We start from the raw sequence: 27,887 nt of genomic DNA, 5'->3' as shown, positions 1-27,887 counted from the left end.
CTCACAGGCCACGGGGGCTCTATACTGAGTGCTCCCAGCAGTCCCAGAGCCAGAGCAGAGACGTCCTATGACAGCCTGTGAGTTTAGAGCCAGGGGGTCTGGTGAATTTATGTGAGGTGAGGAAGGTGGGAGAGGATGATGGTGAACAGTCTGCAGAGACAGAGAGACAAATTCATGGCCCCATGAGCTGGGAAGAGCTTGTGCCCCACCACTGTGCAGATCTGCCCACAACAGAAAATGCTGTCCCCCAGGCTGACAGAGCTGAAGTGTGGGTGGCAGCAGGTATCTGAGAAGCCTGGCTGGCTGTCGCTCACTGAGCTGGCTGCCCCAAAGCAAGCTGTCTCTCTAGGAGAGCGCCACCAAATTCTTGGGGAGAAGGGTGAGGGAAGTATTTGGGTTCCAGATGATGAAAGCTGACAGGGAAGGAGAGCTGCTCACCTTGTTCATCCATCCTGAGGACAGGGGTGAGGGCACTTTCCTCCTGTCTGTGAAGGGCACTGAAGAGGTCCTGACAGGAACCTGGGGAAGCGGCACTGCTCCTGTTGGCCACCAAGAGGCAGCAGAGAGCACTGTGCCAGCCTCAACTAAGGCTCCCCAGTTTCATCAGTGAGTGTAATCTGACTGAAGCCTTTTCCTCCGTCCCTTCCTCCTGTACCCACTTCCTGACCCACTGACTGTCCAAGAAAGGTGAACACAGGTGCACGGAGCAGTCCAGAGGAATGCAGAAGCAGACTGCCAGAACCCAGGAAGCTGGACATCTGCTCATGCCCAGTGTGACAGCACACTTGTTCTTACAAGTGAGAAGCACCTACATATCTGGGCAAAAGGTGGTGAGTGATCTGAGGATGGCTGGGCTGTGAAAGATGGAACTCACCATAGCCAGACCATATTTTTGCTCCAGCCACTAGGCATTGGCTCTGGGTGACATCCACCTACACATAATTCTCCCCAGGTGATTTCCTTTCTTCCAGCGCTCAGGTCCTGCCCCAGGAAACTATCCTGAGTGGCATATCCCATCTCCACTCTCTCTCTTCACTTCCTTCTGAACACAAGTCCTGCCTTCCACCTCCACAAAGCCTTATCCGGCCAGAGAAGGACCTGAGTGATTTGGTTGGGATGGGGAAAGGAGCACCCCACATACACACACCTCCCTCTCTGTTTGAGACCTGAGGGCTCTTGCAGGTCCCAAGCCTGACCCTGTCGGAGGAGAGATAGAAAGTGCCAAGAATGAAGGGTCTGGGGAGGAAATCTGGTCAGATGAGTAGGGGCTGGCAGAGAAAATATGATGGTGAGGGCACCACTCCAGGAAGAGCTGCTCACCCCTTCACAGAAGTGACCTCTCTCCCTCCTACCCCAAGACAGAATAACTGGACAGGTATGGGGTGAGGTAAAGAAGGCAGCACCTGGGGCAGGCAATTAACATATGCTTTGTTATTAAGGCAGAAGGGGATCTGGGGGAAACACTGGCCAAGAACCAGAGGATCAGGTTCTAGTCATATCTTTGGTGCTGAGGAACTGTGTGAATTTGAAAAAGCCACTTTGTCTCATTGGTCCTCATTCATGAAGTCAGGGATGTGGACAAAAGCAGAATGGCAAGTGAAGCTGCCTGGAGCACTATATTTGGAAGGACTATGAGGTGGGAAAGAATTGGTGATCCACTAGCAATATCTGTCTTGGACATAGGACACAGTCCAGGCATCATCTGTAAGTCCCTTCCATTTGAACGCTCCATGAGTTGATGATAATATTTGAAGAAGAGTATAGAACTAGCACTGGCACTAGGAACACTGGCAGAGACTGCCTCCTGGAAAAGTCAATGCAATGATGGCCTGTGAAGATCTGCCTCCTGGCTGATTCTCAGTCCCCTCCCCCAGATTCCAGAACGCTACACCTAGTGAGGGATCCCCTCTAATGGGATGTCAGAATCCAATATGGTGTGTCCAGTGCCACTTCCAGCACAGAGTTCTGTCGAGCTCTCTGAATCAGATCATGATGTGTATTCCAATTGGCACTGTCTTCCAGTGCACAAATATGGTAAACTCTAACAGGAGCATCCCTGCAGTGGGAGATCCTCACAGTGTAATGTGCTGTAATCAGATGGTGAACGCCAAAAAGACCACCCTCCTTTATAAATAAGACAGTGGGTTCCAGCAGGGAGTCGCTTCACAGCGTGGTGTGTTCCAGCAGGACTGTCTTTAGCCCACCAGGAGGAGCTGCTTCCGCTGGGAGGAGAGAAGAGGGAATCTTGCCTTCGCTGGGGGTACCCCAGACATCGTAGGCTGGGGGTGCCCCAGACATCGCAAGTATTCTCAATAGGGTTGTGGTGGGGACAGAGGCAAAGGCTGTCCACTGGGGGGAGAGGGTGGCCCTGACCCAGGTTCCTGGCTCAGGAGCCCCCTGGCCTTCAGCCACATCCTATAAGTGGGTCTCTTTCTCTCCAACTATCAGTCCCTCCTTCACTGGGGAGGGTCCACAGTTCTGGCTGCTGCCACCATCCAGATACAAGTGTTGCTTGGGCTGTGGCAGGCTGGGGTCAGGGGTGATGAGCTGTCGCAAGCGCTGTGGAGAGAAGAGGGAATGAGTGGGTATTGTTGGTGAGAGAGGCAAAGATGCTTTCTCATGTCTGTATCTTCAAAGCCCAGCACAGAGCCAGGAACATGGGAGCAGCTCAGTACCGTATGAGTGAATAAATAAATATTTTGAGAAGAGAGAAGAGGCAATAATATGGTGATTAGGAATGTGAACTAGGTTCCACTTCTGGCTCTGTTACTTGTGCAATCTTAGGCAACCCATTTAAACCCCTCTCTGCCTCATCTGTAAAATGAGGATTATAAGAGTACCTCATAGAACAGTATCTGAGACAGGGTAGGGCATCAATAAGTATCTATTTTTGTTCTTCTTATTATTACTAATTTTCTTACTACTATATGCTCAATACATATCTATTATTATTTTCACTAGTAGTAATACTGCATTACTATCATTATTGGGGTTTGTGGTATCATCCCCCTTGTCCTTCTTGCCTTGATTGCTGATGTGAGGGCTGGAGTCATGACAACCTTCTCATGACGATGAGGTGATACAATGAAGACACAACATGCTCACTTAGGCAGTGCAGGAATATAGGATGAGTCTGGTCCCTAACGCCCTCTTTAAGCTGCTGAACAAAATGTCAGCACCCCCTGCCTCTGATCTTCTTGATATGTAAGAAAAAAAATAAGCCTATTTGCTTATTGCAGGTTGAGTTTTCTGCTACTTGTAGACCAGATAGATTTCTATATTGTAATATCTCTGTGAGACACTGACTATATGCTCTTCCAGGAAGACATGCCCCAAACTCAAAACAGGAGGATTCTTGCACATGGATCCCCACAAGGTTAAGGTAAGAAAAGACGCCGGGAGACTGTGTGGAATGAACCATGATAGCCAGTTATCAGTTTCCTGAGAGCAAAGGTCCTGTGCTCTATAAGCTCTGTGTCTGGGCTATTTATGTTCTTCTTTGTGAATTAGTTTCCCCTTAACCCTTTGACAGTTGACCATTGGTTAACCTTCCTCCATGATCTTTTAGAGGTCAGATTCTAAAGGTCTATGACTCTGGGACTTTCTAATGTTTCTGAACATGCAACGATTAGACTGATCTTCAAAGACCTTTTTCTTTAAGGTTCTATTTGACTAAAAAGCTGCCCCACACTCGTAGGTGGCCCCAAGCAGTAGTGTGCTGCCCAAGACCCACCTCTCTCAGTGCCCTCCTGAATGCATCACTTCCCTCAGCGCCTACCTTCTTGAAGGTACCCTGGGTCTTCAGGAGGGTAATGATGATGAAGAGTGGGACGCAGACCATGGAGGAGAGAGCCAGGAACCAGCCAATGGAGTATCCCCAGGGAGGGTACACATAGATGTTGTTGTATTTGAGAGGTGTGTACTTGCTCAAGGAGAAGAAGAACGTGGCCTAGAAAGAGTGGGGCAGAGGGCAGGGAGATCAGACACAGATGAGATAGAGCCAATGAAATTTTCTCCTTTCTACTTAAATACACAGTGACAAAGACAATTTAAATACACTGTGGTACATTTGCAAATGCTTTTGCTTTAAAAAAGTAAAAGCCATTTGCAAATTGTGGGCCTAGGCATCACTCGCATCAAAGACTGAGACAGGAGGAGACACAAAGGAAAGGAAGAGAGATGGAGGAGCTCTAAGCAGACAAAGAGACCAATACCTGGGAAATCGGGCAGATGGCTGGAGATGCTGTGAGAAAGGGATGGAGAAGGAATAGGAATAAATGATAAAGGCAGTAAAGCAAACATATGGAGAAACAGCCCCAGAAAAGAAGGGTCAGGGGAACCAATACATCTGAGGGAATGGACCAGCCTCCCAAGATCACTGGACAGGCAAGGACAGAGCCCCACAACTCGGGCAACCTGTTCCTCATCCCCGCTGAGTCTGCTGCAGGCAGGAGGGAATAAAGGGGTAGCTGGGTGGGCACATACCAGGCAAAGTCCAGGGGTCAGGATGAGCCAGGAGATCTTTACCAGGGGCCATGGCCGGTAGCCAATCATGTCCTCAATGTTGTCATAGAAACGGTCTGCCCCTGCCAGGCACAGTGGGGGAAGAATGAGAACAGAAGGGTGGAAACAGCTCATGGGTATTTGGGAAGGACCCACTTGGTAGCTCTTCCCCCCACCCTGTGAATGAGATGGGTCCCTGGCACCCAGTCACGGTGCTGGGAGTTGGGGAGGGAGAAGGAGCTGCCACCAACAAGCCAGGAGCCCTGGGGTCACCCAAACTCTGGGCGCAGTCTCTGTCCCCCTGTAATTGGATGAAGACTCCACTGTCCTAACCACACAAGTGGGTGAGAGCCTACAATGGGACTCGGTGCTATATATACAGATGCTTGTTTATCTGCATAGCGAAGATGAATTCGGTTTCAAGTCAAAACAGCAAGTGTGCACTGCTCAAGCATGTCCTTTCCACTCTGATAGAGCCAGATCTCCATGGGAAGGGAGGAGAGGGGAAAGGAGGGGAGGAGAGGGAAGGGGAGGGAAGGGGGAGATCACTACTGGGAAGCCTAATTCTGGACTCCAGATGAATCCCCTGCATTCTCAGTCACGCATGGGGAGAGGGTTGACTAGTGCACATGAAAACACTGATGTTTGGTTTGTTTAATGTCCTCAGGTTTTCACATTTGCTCTATCTTCTAAGTGAAGAGCCACTGATTGGTAAAGGCACTTAGAAGACCACTAAGGCAGGAAACGCCACCATTAAAGAGTCATTCCTCTGCCTTGTAAATTTCTCCCCAGTTATAAACCAAATACTCTTGAGTAGGTTTAACATATTAAGACTCAACCTCCCTGTGGTTGGGTTCATCAGACCCTCTCTGAGAACAGGTTTTGAAAAAGAAGAGGGACAATCGGGAAGACATCGGGTGCTTGAATGAGAAGGGAGAGGACATCTCCAAGGAGCAGAAAGGACACCAAACAGGAAGGCGGAGGGCAGGAAAATGAAAGCTCTCCTATTCATAGCTTGTTACAAGGCCCCAGTACGTGGCACCCCTTACCCTCTCTGCCCTGAGCTTTGTGACTTTGGCAATGTGTCCCCCAACCTGGTGCAGTGGAACCAGACGCCTCTCCCACTTACTAGCTGTGTGAGCTCAGGAAGAAACCATAACTCTGAGCCTCACCTTCCCCCGTAAAGTCCCACCCTGAGCTGGGTTCCAGAGCTCCTCCCCACCCCCCAACCCACTTACCATACACCCAGCTGATGCAGATTACTTCCGACATTGCGAGGAAAAGCAGGCATATGCCACTGGAAGCGTAATAATCAAACAACTGGAAGACATACATCCCGCCCTGTGAAGGAGGGTGGAGAGTGAGAACTTGGCCAGTAGGGGCAGGGACCACATTCCACCACCCAGCATCAGGGAAACCTCTGTCCGTGGCTTCCTCCCCTGCCCGTGGGAAGTTTCTCCGTGTCTCCAGAAGGAGTTTGCTCTACCTCTCCCTGCTTCCTGGCCACTCACTTTACATCACGGCAACAATTCTCACACCTGCAAGGACGCTGGGACTGTGGTGGGCATACACTGCTTGTTTGCCCAGCATTCCTCTCCCTGCTCCAGGCCTGAGGGAGAGGCTTGGCTGGACCCTGGCCATGCTCTCCTGTGGGGTGGTTGGGTGGCAGAAGTTGCCTTCTTTACTATCAGCAGGGCCATCTGCCTAAGAATGAGGTCACTAGAGGAAAGGGAACCAGGAGATAGAGAGGGGCATTTCTGACCATGACATTAGAGCAGCTGGGTCCAACCACAGATAAAACAGACTATTTCTACTCGACCCCCAAACTCCTCTTTCTGCTTAAGCCAGCTTGTGTTTGGTTTCTAAAACCAAAACAGAGCTCACAAACAGAGATGGGTTCTACTGTGTGGTCCCTACAATCGCACTGTGAGGTGTCAACACCGCTGGCCAGCAGGTGAGAAAAGTGTGGCTCTGAGAAAGTCAGCAGTGTCCCCATGGCTCCCTCACCCTGGAGCTCGGCCACAGCGCCGCCCCTGCTCACCTCGGTGACCAGGAGGAGCCCTATCAGGTAGCACAGGATGGAAATGCCAAGGATGAGGAGCTCTCGCCGCCCACTCCTCCGGAGCTGCCTGGGGAACATGTCCACGGAGGCTGTCACCAGGCACTCCACACAGACAAACTGCGGGCCAGGAGTGAAGCTGAGTGAGAGGGGCCCTGCCCTTGGGCCTTCCCCAGCACAGCCTTGCCCCAGCCTTCTCTCACCCCACTACCCCTGTTGATGCACAGGTGTGCGGGGGTACAAAGGGCAGACATGGGTGGTGGCCAGGGGTGAGGTCATCTCTGCCCTTGGCCACATATCCACAAAAGAGGGCCCCAGCAGTGAGACTTGGAGAGCGGAAATGTGTTCTGTCCCCAAGGCTATGGGGGGCAGGATGGGCAGCTTGAGCCAAGTATCTGGAAGGAGGCAGGAGGGACATTTGGGAGGGTGCATCCAAGCATGGGGAAGGGTCAGGTGCCGGGGAGCAAAGCAGTGGGCCTCTTACCAAAGAGGGTCTCGAGATCTGGGTCACCCCACTAACCCCAAGGACAAGCCCTGGACAGTGGAAAGGGCCTTAAAATGTATGGTCAAGAGAAGGGGAGGTAGAGGGAAGGTAATGCAAAGAAATGCAGAAGCTGAAAAGATAGTCACCAGGGCAGCGCTGGGCAGGGGTGGGCTGGACAGGGCAGGAATGGACAGGGCAGAGCAGCGCAGGGCTGGGCAGGGCAAGGCTGGGCAGAACAGGGCGGGGCTGGATAGGGCAGGAATGGGCAGAACAGGTCTGGGCAGGACAGGGCAGGGCTGGGCAGGGCAGGGCTGGGCTGGGTGACGAACCTGGCTGTCCAGCCCTAGGAAGATGAGCATGATGAAGAAAAGGCAGGACCACAACTGGGATAAGGGCATCATAGTCACAGCCTTAGGGAATGCGATGAAGGCCAGACCAGGACCTGCCAGGACACAACACAATCAGGTGAGCCTATGGTTCTCACTCTCTCAGGAAAGGCCCTCTCCAGAGGCACTGTGTATGCCCATGTGATATGTGTGTGTGCATGAGTGTGTGTGTATGTGTGTGTGTGTGCATGTGAGTATGTGCGTGTGTGTGTGCATGTGAGTGTATGTCTGTGAGTGTGTGTGTAATAGGGGTGGTTCAAGAGGGCAGGGTGATTCCATTCATTATTCTGCTCTTCCCAGGTTCTGGGGAGCATGCTGTCCATCAATCCACCTTTCTCCATCCATGCATGCAACTGTGGGTCCATCCACCCATCCTATCCCGCCTCCCTCCCTCCCAGGGTTATGGAGGCCCTGCTCTGTGCCCTTAATGCTAAAAGATTCAGAGGACCCTGCTTTCCTGTAGGAGGATCTGTGTACTGACCCTCCTTCCCCTCAGGTCCCAGACAGCAATGTAACACCTACCGGACTCCGCCACTTCAGAGATGGGCAACCCCTGCTCTTGGGACATGAAGCCCAGGATGGAGAAGACCACAAATCCAGCCACAAAGCTGGTGGCACTATTCAGGAAGCAGAGGGCAATGCAGTCCCTGCAGGCGGGCGAATGCAGATTAAAAAAAAAGGGGGGGGGAATGAAATTCATTATTTGAGGAGAGATCAGAAGACAGTAAGAGTGTAAGAAAAGGAAGAGTGAATGGGAAGAAAAACAGGAAGCAAAGGACAAACAAGGGGTTTCAAAAAGCGAGGGAAGGGAGACAGAAGAGGGAGGAAGAGAGAAATTCAGTCCGGGAAACGAACCCAGAATGCCAATTTCAAACAACCTGTTGCTCCTGATAATAAAGAAGGAAGTCTTGGGCTCAGTGCAGGACCTGCCCTCCTCAGACTCGGGCAGGCAGGGTCCCCCAGGCCCCTCGCCAGGTCCCTACCTGTAGCAGTTGTTGTGGTATTTGTTGTAGCTGCCCAGGGCTGTCAGGCACCCCTGACAGATGGCAAAGGAGAAGAAGATCTGGGTGCCCGCATCCATCCACACCTACAGGGACCCCAAGGAAGTGGTGAGAGAGAGAGCGGAAGCCGGAGGGCCTGCTCCGTGTTCCCAGAGAGTCCCTTAATCCCAACCCTTTGTGACCACACCCTCCTCCCACAGGCAGGATCCATCTGTAGCTTGGTTCTGTGGCCACTAGATAAGCACCAAGTAAGAGTGTGTTACTTGGAATTCTTAGGTGGAGTCTGTCACACACGGCCATGCCCCAGACAAGGTGAAGCCCTCTGCACTGGTAGCCAAGAGGCATTTGCCCAATTCAACAAGCAGAGTGTGCCTTGGGCAGCCACGCTGGGCATAGGGGCCACGGCATTGAAATAGAGAGAAGAAACGCCAAGCATCCTGGGGGTGGAGGGAGTGGAGAAAAAGAATGTGCTCAGGCAAGTCCTAGAGCAGGAAATACAAATCGTTGATAAATATGTGGGGAAATATCCAACCTTGCAGTCATAAATTTTTTTTTAAATAAACCAACAATATAATATTATTTTGGCTATCAAATTATCAATGATTAAAATAACTCATAATCGATCTCTTATGGTCCTTGCTGAAACGCTGGCAGTGGCAGTCTGCATCTCTGCAGTGGGACAGGTCAAGAACCTGAAATGTGCACACTCTTTGACTTAGTATGTTCACGTCTAACTACTGTCTGGAAATAATGACCAGAGATGTGGTCAAAGATTTAAACACAGGTGCTCATTGCAGCCGTACATACAATAGTAAGAAAACACATGGCCTGTACGTCCGGAACAGGGGAAGGCAGGAGTAAATGACAATACTGGCCCCAGGTGTGACGCTCAGGACATGATGGGTGAATGAATGGGTGGGATGGATGGATGAAGGAAATAGTATGCGAGTGTTAAAAATGGCATTTACAAATGAACTGAATAACATGAAAAATGTTTAAATATAAGTGAAAAAATATATATCTCTATATACACTGAGTGGCCAGATTATTATGACTTCTGAACGCATAATAACCTGGCCACTCAGATTATTAGAGACCCGGTGCATGAATTCTTGCATGGGTGGGGTCCAGCCATCCTGGCCAGGGGGAGGAGACATGGGCGGTTGGCCAGCCTGCCTGCTGGTTGAACTCCTGGTCAAGGAGACAATTTGCATATTAGCCTTTCATTATACAGGATATACACTGAGTGGCCAGATTATTATGCATTCAGAGATCATAATAATCTGGCTACTCAGTATATAATTATTTCAACTATGTTATCATTCTCTCTCCTTCTCTCTCTCTCTTACACACACACACACACACACACACACACACACACACCCCATCCAGCTAGGAAAAAATGATGGAAGGAAATATACTAAAATACTAACAGAAGCTCTGGCCAGTGTTCCTAATTGGTTAGAGTGTTGGCTCAGCACCAAAGGGGTGGGTTTGATTCCCTGTCAGAGCACATGTGGGAGGCAACCAATCGATGTATGTCTCTCACATCAGCGTTTCTCTCTCCCTTCCTCTCTCTCTCGCCTTCCCTCCCTCACTCACTCCCTTCCACTCTCTCTAAAAAGCAATGAAAAAAATATCCTCAGGTGAGGATTTAAAAAAAAAAATTATCAAAATGCTAACAGACTGTATGTAGCTGAGTGGTGGGTTTTTAGTTCCTTTTCATGTTAAGTTTTCTCCAGTGGACATTGATTGCCTTTAAACCAGGAGGAAAGCAATCAAAGGCTTTCAAAAGTACAGATCTGGTTTGGGATGAGAGACTTTTGGGAAAATGATCCCCAGCACAGTTCCTACCTGGGGGTCCTTCAGGCGAGACAAATCTGGCTTCAGGTAGTAGATGATGCCCTCGTAGGCTCCAGGAAGCGTGACGCCTCGAATCAATAGGATGATCAGCATCAGGTAGGGAAACGTGGCTGTGAAATAAACAACCTTGGAGGAAAGCAGGTCAAAGTCACTCCTAGAGCGGTCACAGCAGCCAGGAGGTCACAAGGACCTGCCGTGGTCTTCTTGTCACCCCTCCCAGGGAGGCACAAGCCATACCTAGCTCAGTGTCCAACACCTGAGAGACATCTGAGAGGGACCAACACACAAACTTTCTGCACCTTTCATTCCATGTTCCTGTGGGTGTTGGGCCCCCAGCAGAGTGTGAGACACATCAACAGGGTCAGGGGGAGAAGGGAGGGCAGGGAGGGTTACAAGTTTCCAGCCGTAACATTTCAAAGACTATTTTTAAATCCAGAATCTGGTCTCCCTTAACCCCTTATTCTGGCCATCCTCTGCATGTCCCCTGAGGAGGGCAGGTTTGTACAGTGATCTGTGAGGAACAAAGACTGTATTTTCCAGGCTGAAGGCTGGGGAGCAGCAGTGGGTGGCCTGAGCTCCAGGTATCCTGGAGACACTCAGAGGGGAATCCAACCTGGTCCTGGCCAAGCTCAGCCCCTTACCAGGTGGTGGCAGAGTCCTTGTTATTATTATTACTGTGGCTTTTTTGTCATTACTGTCACTGTTTCATTATTATTCCAACAATCCATGGAATGGGGCAGGGGGTGCTGCAGGAGCAGGCTAGTCAAAGAAGTCAAGGCCTGTCTGATCCTGGCTTTAAAGAGCATGAATCCGTCTCAGCCTCTCTGGTTGGAAATTAGCTCAAAGCTGAACTGTCTCAGTGCAGTAAGCACTGTGGTCCATTCTTGGCTATAACCCCTTCAGTGATTGGAACTAGCCACCTCAAAGACAGGTCTGTGTGCTAGCTCAAGCTAGGCATTGTCTTGATGTGTTCACTGTTAAATACAGAAAGCAAGTCATAGGAGTGTCTGATCCAATCCTGACTCAGTTGGTTGGAACATCTTCCCATGCCTCAAAAGGTTGTGGGTTCAATTCCTGCTCAGGGCACATACCCCAATTGTGGGTTCCATGTATACAGAGCCAACCAATTGATGTTTCTCTCTCCTCTTCCCTCTCTCTAAAATCAATAATCATCAGGTGGGGATTAAAAAACAAAAACAAAAAGAGTGTCTGATCATAGCGGTGTGATATACACATGTACTAGGCACAGCTACACACATACACACGTATAAAGGAAACTAGAAGGCAACATGGCAAAAGGTTAACAGAGGGATTTGTATATCCAACCTGCCATCGCACTGATGGCTTGTACAATGCTTAGCTCTGACAGTGGGCCTTTTATGTTTCTGATTTTTTTCTGCATATTACTTACATAAAGAGGCCTTTTAAAATCATATCGAAAAAGGAAGGCTTTCCTTGTATTGAACTAAACTCTGCCTTCCTACGATTTCCCATGTTCTCACCGGGCCTCTCCCTTAAACTATGCTTTCTTTCCGTTCTCCAGAGGGATGCTATGAGTGTCCCTGGATGCTCTAGGGACACAGAGAGCTTACCAGGAATCGCAGCACCTCACCTTGCCTGTGACCTTGACCCCCTTCCAGATGCAGAAGTAGCAGATGATCCAGGCAAGCAGGAGACACAGGGCCAGTTCCCAACGCAGGGCTCCCAGGTCGTGGATGCCTGCAGTGATGCCCAGAACACGTCTCCTAATGAGTGGAAAAATAAACAAACAGGTGAAAGGCTAAAAGGGACAACTTGCCTCTGTCATCAAGTCTCCTGATTCTTAGAGCTGACCCCATAGGTCTCATATTCCAGGCTTTCCCTGCCCCACCCACTCCACCTTCCCATGGCCCTGCCATGTTCCCACCTGTTGTCTGTATGCCCCTGGCTGTTAGAAGACCAAATCATGTAATACCATAGGCATCTTTGTCTTTCTAACTCATTCAGATCTCTCTGTTGGAGAGAGAGAGAAAGAGAAAGAGAGAGAGGGAGAGGTGAGGTAAGGAATGTATAAATGAGTATATGGAGAGTAAATATTTATACATGCAGGTTGATGAGCAAGTATATGGGTATCAAGTGGAGGGGTTGAGTGTATAATAGTGCCTGAAGCTGTGTACAGGAGTGATGGAAATGTGTGAGTGTGGACACAGGTAGGTGTGAGGGTATAAGTGGACATGTGGGAAAGTGAATGTGTGAGTGTATAGTCCGCCAATTTCTGTGGTGTAAATACTCCCACCTTGGCCAATGTGACTGAACAAAGAGTTGGGATGGGATGTGTATTAGCTCTCCTAAGTGGGTCCAGACTGTTTCCAGGACACTACTGGACATGTGTGGGTAAGTGTGCAAGTCTTGGTGGGTAGATGTGCAAATCTTGTACAGGGAATGTGAGGGTATAGGGTGGATAAATGTGTGAGTCTCGGTGAACATAGATAGATTTGGCAGATGTAGGTGGACAACTATGGTTAGATATGAGCCTCCCCTCATCTCTCAGTGATGTGTGGGGTAGGGGTAAGTGCTGGAAAACATGCACAGAGAGCCTCAAACTTGCACCCCACGCCTCAGACATCCAAATTTCCTCTGCTTGAGGCCCCTTGGCCCATGGCAACCAGGCGCACCACCTACTCCCAAAATTCTATGACAGGTGAGGTGAAGTTCTCAGAGGTTGTCACTGTGTTGGCTCCTGAGTGGTTCAGAAAGTCCATGCAGTGCTCTGTTGGGGAAAAGGTGAGGCGTGCATTAGCCAGGGATGAGATAGGAAGAGATGCCCTCACACCCTAGTACCTCTGTCCCTCTGGTCTTAAGGCCTGGTGGTTGCCAACATTCCAGATCCCAAGAGCTTCCTTGGAAGCCCCCACCTCCAGAGTGTCAGGAATTGGCTGCTCAGATGGTTCATGGGCTCAGCCTCCCCACCCCATATGCCTCATTCTGCTCTTGTTCCCGCTCACCAACCTCTGACACAATCCAGCCACCACAAGCCCAGCCCCTAGGGAGAGACCATATCCCAGGAGGTGGAACGATAGATACCTGTGTTCCAGGTATTGGTACAGGTTGTCCAGGGCAGCTCAGAGGTGAAGGAGCTGAACAGATAGAAGAGGGCCCAGGCGAGAATGATGATGTAGTAGACATTCAAATAGGACTCAATGACCACAGATGCCAAACCAATGCCTTCCGGAGTGGGGGAGGGGAGGGAAGCAATAAGAGAATCCATGAGATCAATGTCAGCCCCAAAAAGTCACCTAGAAACTGCCCGTTGTGATTAGGATACTAGGTGCTACACAGAGAGAACCAGGTTTTATTTATTGGCCTGAGAAGCCATTTACAGATTATTTTTCTGAGCCAGAAAAGCAGGTTACAGAACACTATCCTAAGCATCCTTCCATTTTTATGATCTACTAGAACAGTGGTCTGCAAACTCATTAGTCAACAGAGCCAAATATCAACAGTACAATTGAAATTTCTTTTGAGAGCCAAATTTTTTAAACTTAAACTATATCGGTAGGTACATTGTTATCAACTTAATTAGTGTATGTGGTATTTTGTGGAAGAGCCACACTCAAGGGGCCAAAGAGCCACATGTGGCTCAAGAGCTGCATTTGCTGACCACTGTACTAGAGGCCTGGTGCACAAAATTCATGCACTGGGAAGGGAGAGGATCCTCAGCCCAGCCTGTGCCCTCTTGCAATCCAGGAGCTCTTGGGGGATGTCAGCAGCGCTGCTGAGAAGGCCAGAGAGGCTCCTGCCACCGCTGCTGCAGTGAGCAGGCTCCCCATGTGAGAGCGCACTGACTACCAGGGGGAAGCTCCTGCGCTGAACATCTGTCTCCTGATGGTCAGTGCACTTCATAGTGACTGGTCCTTCTGCTATTTAGTTAATTTTCATCTTAGCCTTTTATTATATATTATTTGATGTTGTTTTTTATGAGAAAAAATCTGGAAGGATGGGCATCCAAAAATTAACAAGTGGTTCCCTAGGTCAGTGATTTTTCAACCTTTTTTTTTTCATGATGCACATAAACTAATTACTAAAATTCTGCAGCACACTAAAAAAAACACATATTTTTTTTACTAATCTGACAAAAAAAAAAAAAAGTAGGTATAATTTTATTCATTCACACCCAACAGCTATTGTTGTGCTGGCTGTTGCCATTTTTTAGCTTGGCAGTCTAAGGGAAAAGAGGTCACTGTCCCTAACTAAATAGTCAGGAATTGCATGTTTTAAAAATTCTTGAGGCCCACGAGTTAAAAGTCACTGCTCTAGGTTATAAGATTTGAGTTCGCTTCTTACAGTTTTTTTTTTCTTTTGGCCTCTCTGCATTTTCTAGCTTTTCTAGTACAATCATACATCACTTGTAACATTTTTAAAGGGTGGGAAGAACACAGGAGTAAGTATGAAAATTTTGGTAAGAATCTGTCTCAAAATAAGGCTCAAAAGAAGAGCCAAAACCAGAAGAAAGCAGCAAGGAAAAGAGCGATCCCAAACGTGTGGAGCCTGCTCAGCCAAAATGCCACCTCTCCCCGGGGGGCAAGTGTGGGCGGCGAGTGCCGCGTGTCATTTGAACACCTAGCAGCAGTGGGGGCTTAGGGTGCAGCCAGTCTCCTGGACCAACCCTAGGAGACTGGGGCGGGGAAGGGGGGGGGGGGTGGCGAGAGCAGGAGCAGTCACCCACCCACCCTGCCTTTGCCACGTTGGGTTAAAAGTAGCAGAGCGCTGGCCTTGGTTAGTCTCAAGGTGTGAGAGCCCGCAGGGATGGGGCGCTGGGGGTTGGGGGGGGGGGGGGGGTGTTGGGAAAGCAGCCCAGGAGAGCAGCTGCTTGTTCATCCAAACTCAAGAATTAATGAAGAAGGTGGAAGACCTAGACAGCCAGCGAGGGCTGGTGGAACAATCCACGCTGACTGGCAACAATGCCCCGGCCCCACTCCGTGCCAGGCCCAGATTCCCATTGGCCTGGCAAACTCCGTAGGGTTTGGGGGGGTTGGAGGAGGGGGGAGACAGGAACAGAGACGGGGCAGCCTGGGGTTGGGCCACGGGAGGGGACGTGGCGAGGACTCCCAATTGTGGGGGGTCCCCAGGAGCTGGCAGCCGCCAGGCGGGGTGTTTAGTGCGAACAGAGCCGCACCCCAAACAAGCAGCCACTGTGCGCGGTGCTCCCGCCGCCGCCACCACCGGGAGCCCCGCCCGCCGGGAGGCCGCCGCGGGAGGGGCCCGCCCATCGCTGTGGGTGGGGACGGGCAAAGGAAGCCGGAGCCGGCGTGTGAGCTGCGGGAGGCGGTGGCTGTGGGTGAGCTGAGGGGTGAGTTTCTCCGGTGCCTCGCGCGTGCGCTCAGGCGCCCCGGGAGGGTGGCCGTGGGGCGGGGCCTGGCAGTTGGGCATGTACTGGGTAGCCTGAACCGTCCCACCAACATGGGCGCACACACTGCAGTGAGCCTTTGCCTGAGACCTTAGGCCATGGGGTCTCTTTTTGGAAAAATAAGAAGGGAGCAGCCTAACCCTACCCCAGCCTAATCCACCCCCCAACCCCCACCCAGTGCTGGCTCCGCTCCCCTGCCCATGTTCCCCTGTCAATTACCTGTGTGCTGCAGAGGCCAGCCCTGCCTGTGCCGCCTCTGAGCTGGCTTGGTCCTGGATAGAACCCAGCTGTGTGCTCAGCCAGAAGGCACAGCACTCCCGGAGCCCCAGAACTCTGGAGTAGAAACCTGAGTGGGCCAAGCTCCACTCTGCCCCCACAGGGCCCCATGAGGCCCAAGAGGAATCGGCCAGGCCAGCCTGCCTCCCCTCCCCCAGTCAGTGGTCAGGTTCCCAGCCTGCCCAGGAGCTAGTGTCCCTCGCTATGCCCACTTCTGCCCAGCCTACCAAGCTGGGCAGCAGCCCTAGGCAGCCTAGGCCCTGGAGCTCCCTCGGAGGCTGACATGAGGGAGAGTCCTCTCTCTAATTCACATATTCAAGGGCCCTCTCAGGAAGGAGGAGATCCCTTGGGTTTCTTTCCCACTGGCCGGAAGGGAACTGGCCCAATCCACTGAAGGGGAGTGGGGGTGGAAGAACACCCCAAGCTACTCACATTAGAGCCAACAGATGCAGAGAGAAGGCAGGGGTTGTCCCTAACATAATCCCTAACATAGGAAAGAGCATGGCCCTTCAGCTCAGGTAGATCTGGGACCTCATTTTTCAAATCCTTGGCAAATGACCTCATTTTTCACATCTACAAAATGAGGTGACTGGAGTTATCATTGGAAGATTAGATGAGGAACTGCAGGGAAAGTGATGACATGAACCCTGACACACTGTAGGGCTCAAAGGGTGTTAGACATCATCATCATCATCACTATTATTATATACTTTGGAGGCACATCTGGGACCACACCGTATACTAGCACACAGGAACATGTTTACATGAAGCTGGTTAAGATGAAGCTTCAGGGTCCCCCATTGGCAAGGCTCTGCTCCTGGTTTTTCATGTGTGACCTTGTATTGGCTTCCTTGAGGAATGCCTTCCTCCTCAGGATGCATAAGCCTGCTTGTATTTCCTAAGTCCCCCACAGCACTTAGCACAGCATGACAGTGGTTCAATGACAGGGTAGTGAGCAGATAGGAACGGAGAGTCAACAGTGGGATGGAGGCAGGCTGGTGGCCTGCGGGGAGGTGGGCCCGGGAGAACACTTACCTTGGAGAAGGGGACAGATCTTCCTCCAGGCTGTGACGCTCCCTTGGCTAGTGTACTGGCCCAATGCCACCTCCAAGAAGAACAGCGGGATGCCACAAGTGAAGAAGAAGATGAAATAGGGGATGAAGAAGGCTCCTACAGAGGAAGGGGAGGTAAGGGCTGAGCCTTTAGCCTAGGCCTTCATCTCCCTCCTCACCCCTCCCAAGGGCACAAGTTGGCTCCCCCTATCTGTGCCCAAGGACAGGCAGAAAATTTTCCAGTCTGAACCTTACTCAGGACAGGAAAGATCTTGGAAGGGAAACTTTGGTGGAGATCCTAATGTATGCGCTATTTATTTGCTCAGTGTGCTTCACAAATCTAGTCAATTTATTATTTTTGGAACAAAAACATGTGTTCTGTATAATTTGATATGATTATTAAATCATCACGTTTGTTACATTTTAGAGAAAAACAAATAAGCAAAAAACACCTTGGAAAAATTATTTTCCCTCTAATAATTTCAGAGGATTTTTTTTCCTCCACCAGGCTCTGATCTGGACTGGGCTCTCAGCAGAGAAGGCCATTCCTCTGCTCAGCCCCACTTGCAGGAACGGGGGTGTCAGCCAGCCAGGTGATCCGGTACTGACTACAGGCCCTGACAGGAGGCGGGACCTAACAGACATCCAGCAAATCATATATGAGTGAATTTCTAAGCCCACAGAACCCACTTCAGTCACAAAGACATACCTCACCTCAGAAGTATACCCATGGGCCAATGGATTATTGTTTATTGCGCAATAATAACACTTAGCACTTATTTGGTGTTTACTGTATGTAAGGCACTCTTCTAAATGCTTCACCAACATCAAAATCCTCACACAACAGCCTACCATTATGTTTATTCTACTGATGAAAAACTGGGGCCACTTTAAAGATTCAAAAACTGAGACACAGATGAGAAAAGTGAGGCACAAACTCAAGTGGTCTTAGTCTGCGCTCTTACCTACTACATCATAGCCCGAGTCGGTTTGGCTCAGCGGATAGAGCATTGGCATGCTGACTGAAGGGTTCCGGGTTTGATTCTGGTCAAGGGCACATGCCTAGATTATGGGCTCAATCCCCATTAGGGGATGTGCAGGAGGCAGCTGATCAATGATTCTCTTATCATTGACTAGAGCAGTGTTTCCCAACCTTCTCTCATGATGAGAATCACCTGGTGGAGTTGTTAAAACACAGATTCCTGAATCCCAACTAAGAAGTGCTAAACTAGAATTTTTGAGAACATATAGGTAAAATTGCATACCTAACTTAGTGCTCTGTATATAACATCTGTCTTAGAGCACTAGTTAAGTATACAATTTTACCTATATGTTCCCAAAAATTCTAGTTTAGCACTTCTTAGTTGGGATTCAGGAATCTGTGTTTTAACAACTCCACCAGGTGATTCTCATCATGAGAGAAGGTTGGGAAACACTGGACTAGAGGCCCCATGCACAGATTTGTGCACCAATTCTAGCACCCGTGGGGTCCCTCAGCCTTGCCTGCACCCTGTTGCAATCCAGAACCCCTTGGGGGATGTTTGACTACCAGTTTCAGCTCGATCCCCACAGGGATCAATTCCGCTCAAATCTGCCCTGCTGTGCCTGCATGGGAGTGCACTGACCACCAGGGGGGCAGCTCCTTCATTGAGCGTCTGCTCCCTGGTGGTCAGTGTGCAACCAGTTCTTCTGCCATTCGGTTGACTTGCATATTAGGATTTTATTATATAGGATACTAGTGGCCCAGTGCAAGGATTCATGCACATTGAAAAGAAATTAATTAGTGGGATGGGACTGGGCAAGATAGGCCAGACATGCCCTGGAGCCAACGTCTTGCAGTCCCTCCCTGGCCAGCCACACTTGGGGCGTCTGTGGAGTGAGCAGGGTCCCTCCAGCAGGTGGGGTCCCTCAGCCTGGCCTCCGGGGATCGGACCAAAACTGGCAGTCCAACCTTCCTTGAAGGGTCCTAGACTGCGAGGAAACACTCTGCAAAGTTGCTGTCACTCAGCAGCTCCTGCATTGAGTGTCTGCCCCCTGGTGGTCAGTGCACGTCATACCTATCAGACGGTCGGCTGGTCAATCAGTCACTTATCCTTTTACATATAAAAATATATGTTTTTATCTTCCTTTTCCTTCTTCTCTGAAATCAATATATTTATTTATTTGTGTTATCATATGTTTTGACTACTACATTATATAATGTCTCTCAAGTAATCCATATTACTTTGTAGAAAATAGAAAGTACAAAGAAAAAGAAAGAAAAAAGCATTATATATCCTTCCAATTTCTTTTAAACATACAGACATATATATTTCTTTTTTGGAAAAAAATGAGACCCTACTATATATTATTTCATAACTACATTTTAAAATGTATATCATGAATTTCTTTGTGTATCAGTAAATACATCTCTATGCAATCATTTTACTGGCCATATGGTATTCCACCTTGGGCATCTGTCCTAGTTTATTTTATCAGCATGTCCTTTGGCTTTTTCTGTTGCTTCCTAAGAAGACTGCTCTGATGCAGACCGTCATCCACATCCTGTGCACTTGTCTAATCTGCTCCTTAGTATCAATTTCAACAGAGGAATTGGTGGGTCAGAGGGTATGCACAGCTTGGGGTTTTTATTTTCTGCTCTTTTTTTTATTGGTAAAATATATATAACATAAATTTTACCATTTTAGCCATTTTTAAGTATGCACTTCAGTGGCATTAAGTAAGTACATTCACACTGTTGTACAACCATCACCACTATCCATCTCCAGAAGTTTTTCAACCATCACAAGCTGAAACTCTGTACCCATTCTCCTCTCTCCCCAGCCCCTAGTAAACACCATTCTTCTTCTCTATAAATTTGCCTTTTCTAGGCACCTCATGAAAAATGATCCTTTTGTGACTGCCTTAGTTCACTTAGCATAAGGTCTTCAAGTTTCAGCCATGTTGTAACATGTGTTAGAATATCCTTCCTTAAAAAAAATAATTTTCTATTGATTTCAGAGAGGAATGAAGAGGGAGAGAGAGCTATAAACATCAATGATGAGGGAGAATCATTGATCAGCTGCCTCCTGCACACCACCTACTGGGGATCAAGCCTGAAACCTGAGCACCTGTCCTGACTGGGAATCCAACTGGTTCATAGGTTGATGTTCAACTGCTAAGCCACACCATCCGAATTTATATATATACTAGAGACCTGGTGCACAAAATTTGTGCACTCAGGGGGGAGGGGTTCCCTCAGTCCAACCTACACCCTCTCATAGTCTGGGAGTCCTCTGGGGATGTCCTACTGCTCCCACCACCATCACTGAGCTTGCCAGCCATAAGCCCAGCTTCTGGCTGAGCGGCACTCCCCTTGTGGGAGGGCACTGACCACTTGGGGGGGGGGGGTCCTCCTGCGTTGAGCATCTGCCCCCTAGTGGTCAGTGCACATCATAGTGACCGGTTGTTCTGACATTCAATTGATTTGCATATTAGCCTTTTTTTTTTTATAAGATTACTCTTTCATTCCTTTTGAAAGATTTTTCTCTGCAGAACTATGTATTAGCTAATGATTAATCATGAGTTAATTATTAATTAATAATCCATCAATAACCATTTTGACTAATAGTTATTAATTATTTGTAATTAATATATTAGTAAAAACTATATTTAACTGCCACCCAGAGCTATGGTTAGCTTGTAGTAAACCATATACCACACTGAGCAAAAAATTGACATTTAGGTCAGCCTATGGAGTTCCCACATAGGTCTCTGATAAGTCATCTAGATAAGGAAATTACTCCCTGGACCTTCACTACTACCTTCCTAAAGCCTCAAAGACCAGTGACCTCAGAGGGAGACCCTGACCTCGCTTAGCCCCTGGCATTAAAGGGGACATGATCGAGGCAGCATGTCTTTCTCAAGTAGTTGGGTTGGGACAGAAATAAGTGAGAACACAGGTGACAGAAAGGAACACAGAACCTGCACAGTAAATGTGATCTGATTTTGCCATTCCCCAGGTGACCTGACTCAGCCTGTCCCTCCACGCTGTCATAGGTGCTTGTCTCTCACCCTGCCCCATGGTCAGTACAGAGGTCACGGCCACAGCTGCAGCCACCAGGCAGGACAGAGGCGGGGTAGGCAATGGAACCTGGGCCGGCATCGTCCCTTCTTTTCAGATGGCAAGGCGATGTGGGAGCCAGCAAACCTGGCTTCCAGGACCTACTGCTGCCATCCAGGTCGGTGGTTTGGGGTGTCCTCTATGAATTGAGGGCTCTGCCTAGATCATCTTTAGCTCCAGCTCTAAAATCCTATGTGTCCATGAAACTGTGGCCTGGGATAAAGAAGTAGGTCACTGATCAACCGAAGAACTTGTATGCATGCATACAAGCATAACCAATGGACACAGACACTGGGGGGGGGGAGGGGGGGGCAATGAGGGCATGTGCCAGGGGATGGGGGAGGGGCGGGGGAAGGTCAACGGGGGGAAAAAGGAGACATATATACTACTATTTGTATTACTTTAAACAATAAAATGAAATTAAAAAAATAATAATAAAAAGGGGCACACTATTGAAAAAACAATAACATGGGGAAAAATGAGAAGTAGGTTACTGCCTCTACCTCTTCTTCCTGCCTCCTCTCATCTCTGGTCCAGCATGAGTCCCCCACTCCCAGTTTTGGCTCCGTAGTCCTGACCTGCCCAGGAAATCCTTTTTCTATTTCTTTGGAATCATTGGTTCAAGCAGTTTGTAATAATAACTGAGCAAGCACGTGGTGGATACTCAGTAAAAATGTGTGGAATTAAATATAGATAGTGTTTCAAAGGATTTTCTAAATAATGGTTACCTTTAAATGAGAATGTTTCTTGTTTGTTTGGTTGTTTGTTTTTTACCTTCCAGAATATTTTTAATGTCCACTATAAACATATATTATTTCCACCAGAATACAGGTATTTCAAAAGGCAAGCATGGATCTGGCCAGTCACAGATAAATTCATAGAAATATGAAACATTCCAAACAGGTAAATCCATAGCCACAGAAAGTAGATTAGAGGTTGGCAAGGGCTGGCAGGAGAGGGAATAAGGAGAGGGAACAGGTACGGCGCTTCTTTTGGGGACGATGGAAATGTCCCAAAATTAGTGGTGGTGACGGTTGCACAGGTGAGTGAATATACTAAAAACCATTTAATTGTGCGCTTAAAAAAAGTATTCTGGCCCCTCCCTACCGTGCCCCTGCTCATTTGTACTACCAGTGCTGAAAATAATAAAATTTTCTTTCATTTAAAAAAAAAACATAGACAAGATAATGTCTTTCCACTGAATGAAACTCCTCAGAGGTTCCCACCTCACTCAGAGCAGAGCTGCTGCTCCCAGTTCGGAGTGTTCTGCACCTGATTCCACCCACAAGAGTCGCTCCCTCACCTCCCTCAACTCTTTAGTCCATGCCCCCTCCTCAGTGAAACATTTATGGTATCTTAGTTTATACTTCACACCCCACTCCCCGACCCTGTGGCCCAGCACTCTCTATCCTCTTCCCGGCTTTGCTTCTCACCATTTCACGCATCACCATTTGACATACCACATATTTTACCTATTTGTAATCTGCCGCCCTTCACTAGAAGACAACATGTGGTATATGTTCTGTCTTGCATCTAGAGCAGTGTCTGGCACATGCTATGCCCACAATAATGTGAGTTGAATAAATGAATGGCTCCTGTCAACACTGGCATGCATACAGAGTAATGAAGGAGCTTATTAAAAACTCAGACTCCTAGGTCCCGCTGTTGCTCATTTAAAATTTGCTGTGGCCCTGTGGGGTATCATCGCCATTTCACTGAGGCCAGTGGTGGAGCTAGAACTCGAACCCAGGTCCTCCAGCTCCATCCCAGCCTCCTTCCATTTTACCACAGTGCCCAGGCAGGAGGCACCAGGTGGGCACTGCCTGGTGATCAGGGCACAGCTCTCCCCACCGCGCCTACCTCAAAATGAACTCACCACCTCCGTTTTTGTAGCAGAGATAAGGAAACCTCCAGACATTGCCCAGCCCAATGATCTCCCCGGCCACTGACAGCACAAACTCCATCTTGTTGGTCCATTGGCCCCGATCCTTCACCTGGCCCTCGCCTTCCTGGTCCAGCTTCTCTCCTTCCTCAGGGACCCAGGTGAGCACAGGAGGCACGTCCTCATGGACTGTCGCTTTCCCGTCCATGGCCCCGTAATGGATCCAGAGGCCGCCGAGCTGGGAGTGGGGCTGGGTGTTGAGACAGGCACAGCCTGGTGGGAGGAGAAGGAATGAGCTGTACAACGCCAACACACGCCTGCCATCCCTGCTCTCTCCATCCTAATCTTTCATTGTTGCTGGAATGTTGCTTCAATGTTGTTGGAATGCCGCTCTAATATTGATTTTCTTCTGAAGCTCTCAATGACATTTACACCTAAAGTTACACTTTGCTCTCATGACTCTGAAAACAAATAGGGAGCAGATCTTAGCTTGCCCGTTTGGCAGATGGGAACACCCAGGCCTTGACAGGTGAAGTGACTTGCCTAAACCATTTAGAACTACATTTATGCCCAGGCTTCCGGCCTTTTATTTCAGGTCCCTTTGGATCTTCACAGCCAGCCACCTGTGTGCCCCAGCTCCTCAGCCTTCAGGCCAGAAGGGATCAAGGCTGCCAGGGATGACAGCAGGTCAAAGGGCAGATACGGCCTAGGTGACTGCACGGTTTTCTGCTGGGCAGCTGTGTGCTCATCCCTGTGCCAGAGTGATCGACCAACTCAGGGTAAACATGGGAGCCCGCTAGCTCGAGGCATCTGATTGGGAGGAAAGGGAAAGGTGGGGCCTCCGAGCAAGGCCAGATGAGGACTCGGATGGGTGCCAGGACCAAGAATAGGTCTTCAAGGGAACCCTGTTCTTTTTCTCTCGGTTGTACCTCTGTCCTGAGAACAGGGCGGGATCCTGGTGATAGAAGGGGTCACCAGAGCGATTCTCACTTGGTAGGTGGTCTTCTCCAGATCAGAGTGACCCTGAAAGGAAGGGGTCAGAAGTAGCTGCATATCATAGCAGGTCGCTGCCCTTCCCTACTCTCTGCTCTGCTAACAAGCCCAAAGCTCCCTGCACTTTCAGGAAAATCACGTGGGCCGCTCAGCTTTACTCTGCCCTCTTGTTGTCTGTTTGTCAATGGCCACAACACAGATGGCTGCAGCCTGGTGTTGTACTTAAAAATCACAATTTGCCTCCACTTCTCTCTCCCCCACCCCACCATCTCCCTGAGGCCACCTCTTGCCTCTGTTTCCCTCGCGCTGCCAGGAGGAGGTGCCAAGAGTGCAGAGGGCAGCACCCATCCCCCGCTGCTCCCCTACGAAGGAAGGGCGTTGGGGCATCAAGTCACTCAGAGCCACCAAGTGCCCCATGCTCCTCCACGGCTCTGCGGAGACACAGGGTCCTTTTTATTAAAAGAAGAGTCTGTGTTTATTTGTTGGTCCTTTTAACCCAGGCAACAGCCCAAGTCCAAGTTGGTTAGGAAGGTGTGGCAGGAGCCATTTGAGGTTGTGGAAATTTTTGAAGGTGACTTGAAGGATGCAGGTTATCCCAGGAATGGGAAAGCATGTCAGGGTGAAATTCCGGTATTGGCACCTACTCAGAGGCTGCTATTGCAAGCTCAGTCCAGGCAGGGAGACGAGGAGAGAGGCACACAGTGGAAACCGGAGGCCTCAGCCTCTGATATAAGGGAGGGTGAGTGGGAGAAGGGAACGGAGCAAGCTCCGGGTTCAGAGTAAGCAGCAGGCCTCGGGGGGCTTGAGAAGCAGAGCCTCGGGTTGAAAGAGCAGAGTAGTCTCGCCCCAGCGGGAAAGTTGATGATACCTGTGGATGCTGCTACAGAATTTAGGCTGGGGCACCCTGAGGATTGGCCCTTGAATCATTATCAAACAAATGGATGGGTGGATGGATGGATGGATGGATGGACTAAAAAACATTGAAGAAAAAAAAGCACCAGGTAGAAACCAAAGTTCTAGTCCAAACCTAGCATATAATAGTAATCAGTTAATATTTGAATAAGTTCTGTCCTAAAAATATACATCTTTATATACATTATTAGACTTCATCTTGATAAAAATCTCTGACGTAGGTATTACTATTAACTCCATTTTATAGATGAGGAAATGCTCAGAAAAATTAAGAGCAAGAACTGAGCGCAGCAGGTGCTCAGTAAAAAGCTTGTTTTGAATGGTTGGCACAAACTTACCAAAGCAGGAAGTGGTGGAGCTGAGTCTCTAACTTGCTGTGTGACCTTAGGCAAATCACACCTCCTCTCTGTGCTTTATGCCTCCTGGAAGAGAGAGTAACCTCTGCTCAGTAGGGGTGCTGGGAGGGCAGAGGATAAAAAGAAGATCCTTACAAGACAAGGAGAGGTGATTGCCTTTGCTCGCAAAGGGAGCTCAGCTCAGAGTGAGCTCAAGCACAGGAGTTGCCAAAGGATGCGGGAGGCAGGCCTTGCTGCTCCCAGACCAGAAGCAGCTATTTCAGGGCTAAGCTGTCCTCAGCAGTCAGAGGTGGGGAAGGAGTGAATGAAGGAACCAGAGGAGAGTGTGGGATCAGGAAGCAAATCTCAGAACCCAGTTTGGCCACAGGATTTGGGTTGTATCGCAGATGGGATGGAGAGAGAACACAAGCTCGTGAACTGACAGTAATGTGACTTTTTTTTAGTTAAAAAAAATGTTATTGGGAAGACCATAGCTTACGGGTAAGAATGAAACACCGGAATGGCAGAAGGAAAGTGAGGGCATGTCAAAGGAAAGCTGGCCCAGAGCCATGGTAAATCAGCGGGGAACAGGCTTGATTTGAGCAACCGGGCTTCAGGTTACACTCAGGGAACAAATGTCCAGGAAGAGGTTAGGCATCAAAACCAGCCGTACAGAGCTCTCCTTTCTGGGTTACTTTTAAAAGCTAGAAGGACAGCCGAGACCGGTTTGGCTCAATGGATGGAGCGTCGGCTTGGGGACTGAAGGGTCCCGGGTTCGATTCTGGTCAAGGGCATGTACCTTGGTTGCGGGCATATCCCCAGTAGGGGGTGTGCAAGAGGCAGCTGATCGATGACTCTCTCTTATCGATGTTTCTAACTCTCTATCTCTCTCCCTTCCTCTCTGTACAAAATCAATAAAATATATTTTATAAAAAATAAAAATAAATTAAATTAAATTAAATTAAATTTAAAAAAAGCTAGAAGGACAGTACACCTGGCCCTCCTGCTACCCTCACCCACCCCCACTGTGCCCTTCCACCGAAGCCCGTTTGCTAAGGATAAACAACAGTGTCATCCACAGTCAGGAGATCTCCCCCTCCCCACGTCCACCCCAGCCCTGCCACCTCTCCAGCCCCCAGCATCATCTCCCCAGGCTGCCCACCTGCTCTGCCAAGCTGGGGCAGGGTGTGGGGGCAGGCCGTGGACCTCACCATACCTCAGTGCCCTCCAGCAGCAAAGAACCCACGGCCACACTGGGCTGAGTGCTGCCCATCGAGGAAATGTTCAAAAGACTGCAAGTCCAAAATTAACTGTTTGTAGGAGGCAGGCATGTGGGCGGAAGGCATGTGGGGTCTAGCAGAGGAGCAGACAAGTGTAGCAACGCTACTCCCCACATCCTGCTGGGACCCCAGCTCAGCCCTGTCACATCCCAGGCCAGCATGGGACACCCCAGCTCCTGCTTCAGCCCACACCCACATACCAGTTGCCGTTTACGTACACACACTGGTGCCATTCCCGTCACGTCCCTTTGCACACACATACCTGTGTGCATGGCACCAAAACCTGGCTCCCGTCTAGTCCTTCATACCCTGGGGGCTGCTTGGCTTGGCTGGTGGCCGCCTGCACCTTCCGTCAGCCCCCCACAGCCCCCTTCAGGCACCAGCATGCCCGTGCCTTCCCTGAGCCAGGCAGCTTCCTCCTCCTGCTCTGCTAGGAGGCAGGCAGGAGCCCCTCACTTGTGATTGCTAATTGCAGACACGGGCCTTCAGGAATGGCCGAGGTTTCTCCTGTCTGCCTCTCCTCCCACATTGCTGGGCACTGTCTGCTTCCCTCCGGCTCTTAGTCAGGTGATCGCCCCCTCCTTCACTCGCTCCCTGTGGCCGTCCCCCACCTATGGACTTCTCTGCTCCCGAGGCTTATTCTGGAGCAACTCAGATGCCGTGGGTGGTGAGGGGGAGCTAGGACACCCCTTGTCCTGGGATCCTGAGCAGCAGACTTTGCTCTGGCCCAGGGCATTGCACCACAGACACACACAGTCTGCCTCTCAGCTCTCATGCCGCAGCCCCTCTGAGGACCCTCCCGGGAGACAGCGAAGACAGATCCAGCCCCCACCTCCTGCTCACCTCAGCCCCGATCCCGGCTCCTGTGGTCAGCTCAGCTCCATGCCTCAGGTCCCCAGGAGAGCCCAGGGAAGCCACTACAGGAATACCCAGAGAGACAGGACCTGGAAGGGAAATTGTCCTCCACCTTCGCTCCTGCTCCTGTCCTCCCAGCTTAGAATCCCATGTGAGCCGTGTCCTGGGCTCCCAGACAGAAAGTGACTGGTGTGTGTGTGTGTGTGTGTGTGTGTGTGTGTGTGTGTGTGTGAGTGTATTGGGAAGCGAAGGGACAGAGAAATACCACAAGCAACAGGAGGGATTGAGGTCAAAAGTTTGTGAGCCAGGATTACAACATCTAATCTCAGTAAGTCAAGTCCTCTGTCCCCAGTCCCCCACCCCCATTCACTCCCTCCGCAGCCCCTCCCGCCCTCCCGGCATGCTGCCCCAAGAGGACCCCTCCACGTGGGGCTCAGAGACCAGATCTGACCTCAGCTCTCCTCCTTTGGTTCCTTCTTTCCCTCTTCCCCCTCCTCACCTTGCCCGCTCCTGGTACC

At 49.8% G+C, this 27,887-nt stretch overlaps 1 protein-coding gene across 9 annotated transcripts; it reads right to left on the bottom strand.

Moving 5' to 3' along the window:
- Positions 1–878: 878 nt before the first annotated feature.
- Positions 879–27,887, bottom strand: SLC6A12 (solute carrier family 6 member 12). 9 transcript variants are annotated; one of them, XM_084878397.1, is made up of 18 exons: positions 27,869–27,887; positions 27,358–27,458; positions 25,238–25,321; positions 23,924–24,017; positions 22,989–23,267; positions 16,994–17,128; positions 13,360–13,500; positions 12,958–13,045; positions 11,909–12,041; positions 10,288–10,422; positions 8,416–8,519; positions 7,955–8,079; positions 7,376–7,488; positions 6,545–6,682; positions 5,742–5,844; positions 4,486–4,586; positions 3,779–3,949; positions 879–2,559 (listed from the first exon to the last, which is right to left on the bottom strand). In XM_084878397.1, the coding sequence occupies exons 5-18, from the start codon at positions 23,200–23,202 to the stop codon at positions 2,416–2,418; spliced, it is 1,845 nt and encodes a 614-aa protein (XP_084734523.1). In that variant the 5' UTR covers positions 23,203–23,267; positions 23,924–24,017; positions 25,238–25,321; positions 27,358–27,458; positions 27,869–27,887; the 3' UTR covers positions 879–2,415. The 9 variants fall into 9 exon arrangements, with proteins under 9 accessions (XP_084734523.1, XP_084734524.1, XP_084734521.1 ...); XM_084878398.1 differs by lacking the exon at positions 27,869–27,887 and adding an exon at positions 26,451–26,526 and having other exon boundaries at positions 27,358–27,598; XM_084878395.1 differs by lacking the exon at positions 27,869–27,887 and having other exon boundaries at positions 27,358–27,671.

This window comes from Pipistrellus hanaki, assembly GCF_964339955.1.
Source record: "Pipistrellus hanaki genome assembly, chromosome: 3".
NCBI lineage: Eukaryota > Metazoa > Chordata > Mammalia > Chiroptera > Vespertilionidae > Pipistrellus > Pipistrellus hanaki.
The sequence above is the reverse complement of the archived record's forward strand: the minus strand, read 5'-3'. Positions and strand labels throughout refer to the sequence as shown.

Coding starts and splice junctions, on each gene's coding strand:
- SLC6A12 (XM_084878397.1), bottom strand. CDS start 23,202: ATGGACGGGAAAGCGACAGTCCATGAGGACGTGCCTCCTGTGCTCACC. Junction 5,845..6,544: donor GGCTCCTCCTGGTCACCGAG/GTGAGCAGGGGC, acceptor CCTCCTTCACAG/GGCGGGATGTATGTCTTCCA. Junction 2,560..3,778: donor CCCAGGGTACCTTCAAGAAG/GTAGGCGCTGAG, acceptor TTCTCTCCACAG/CGCTTGCGACAGCTCATCAC.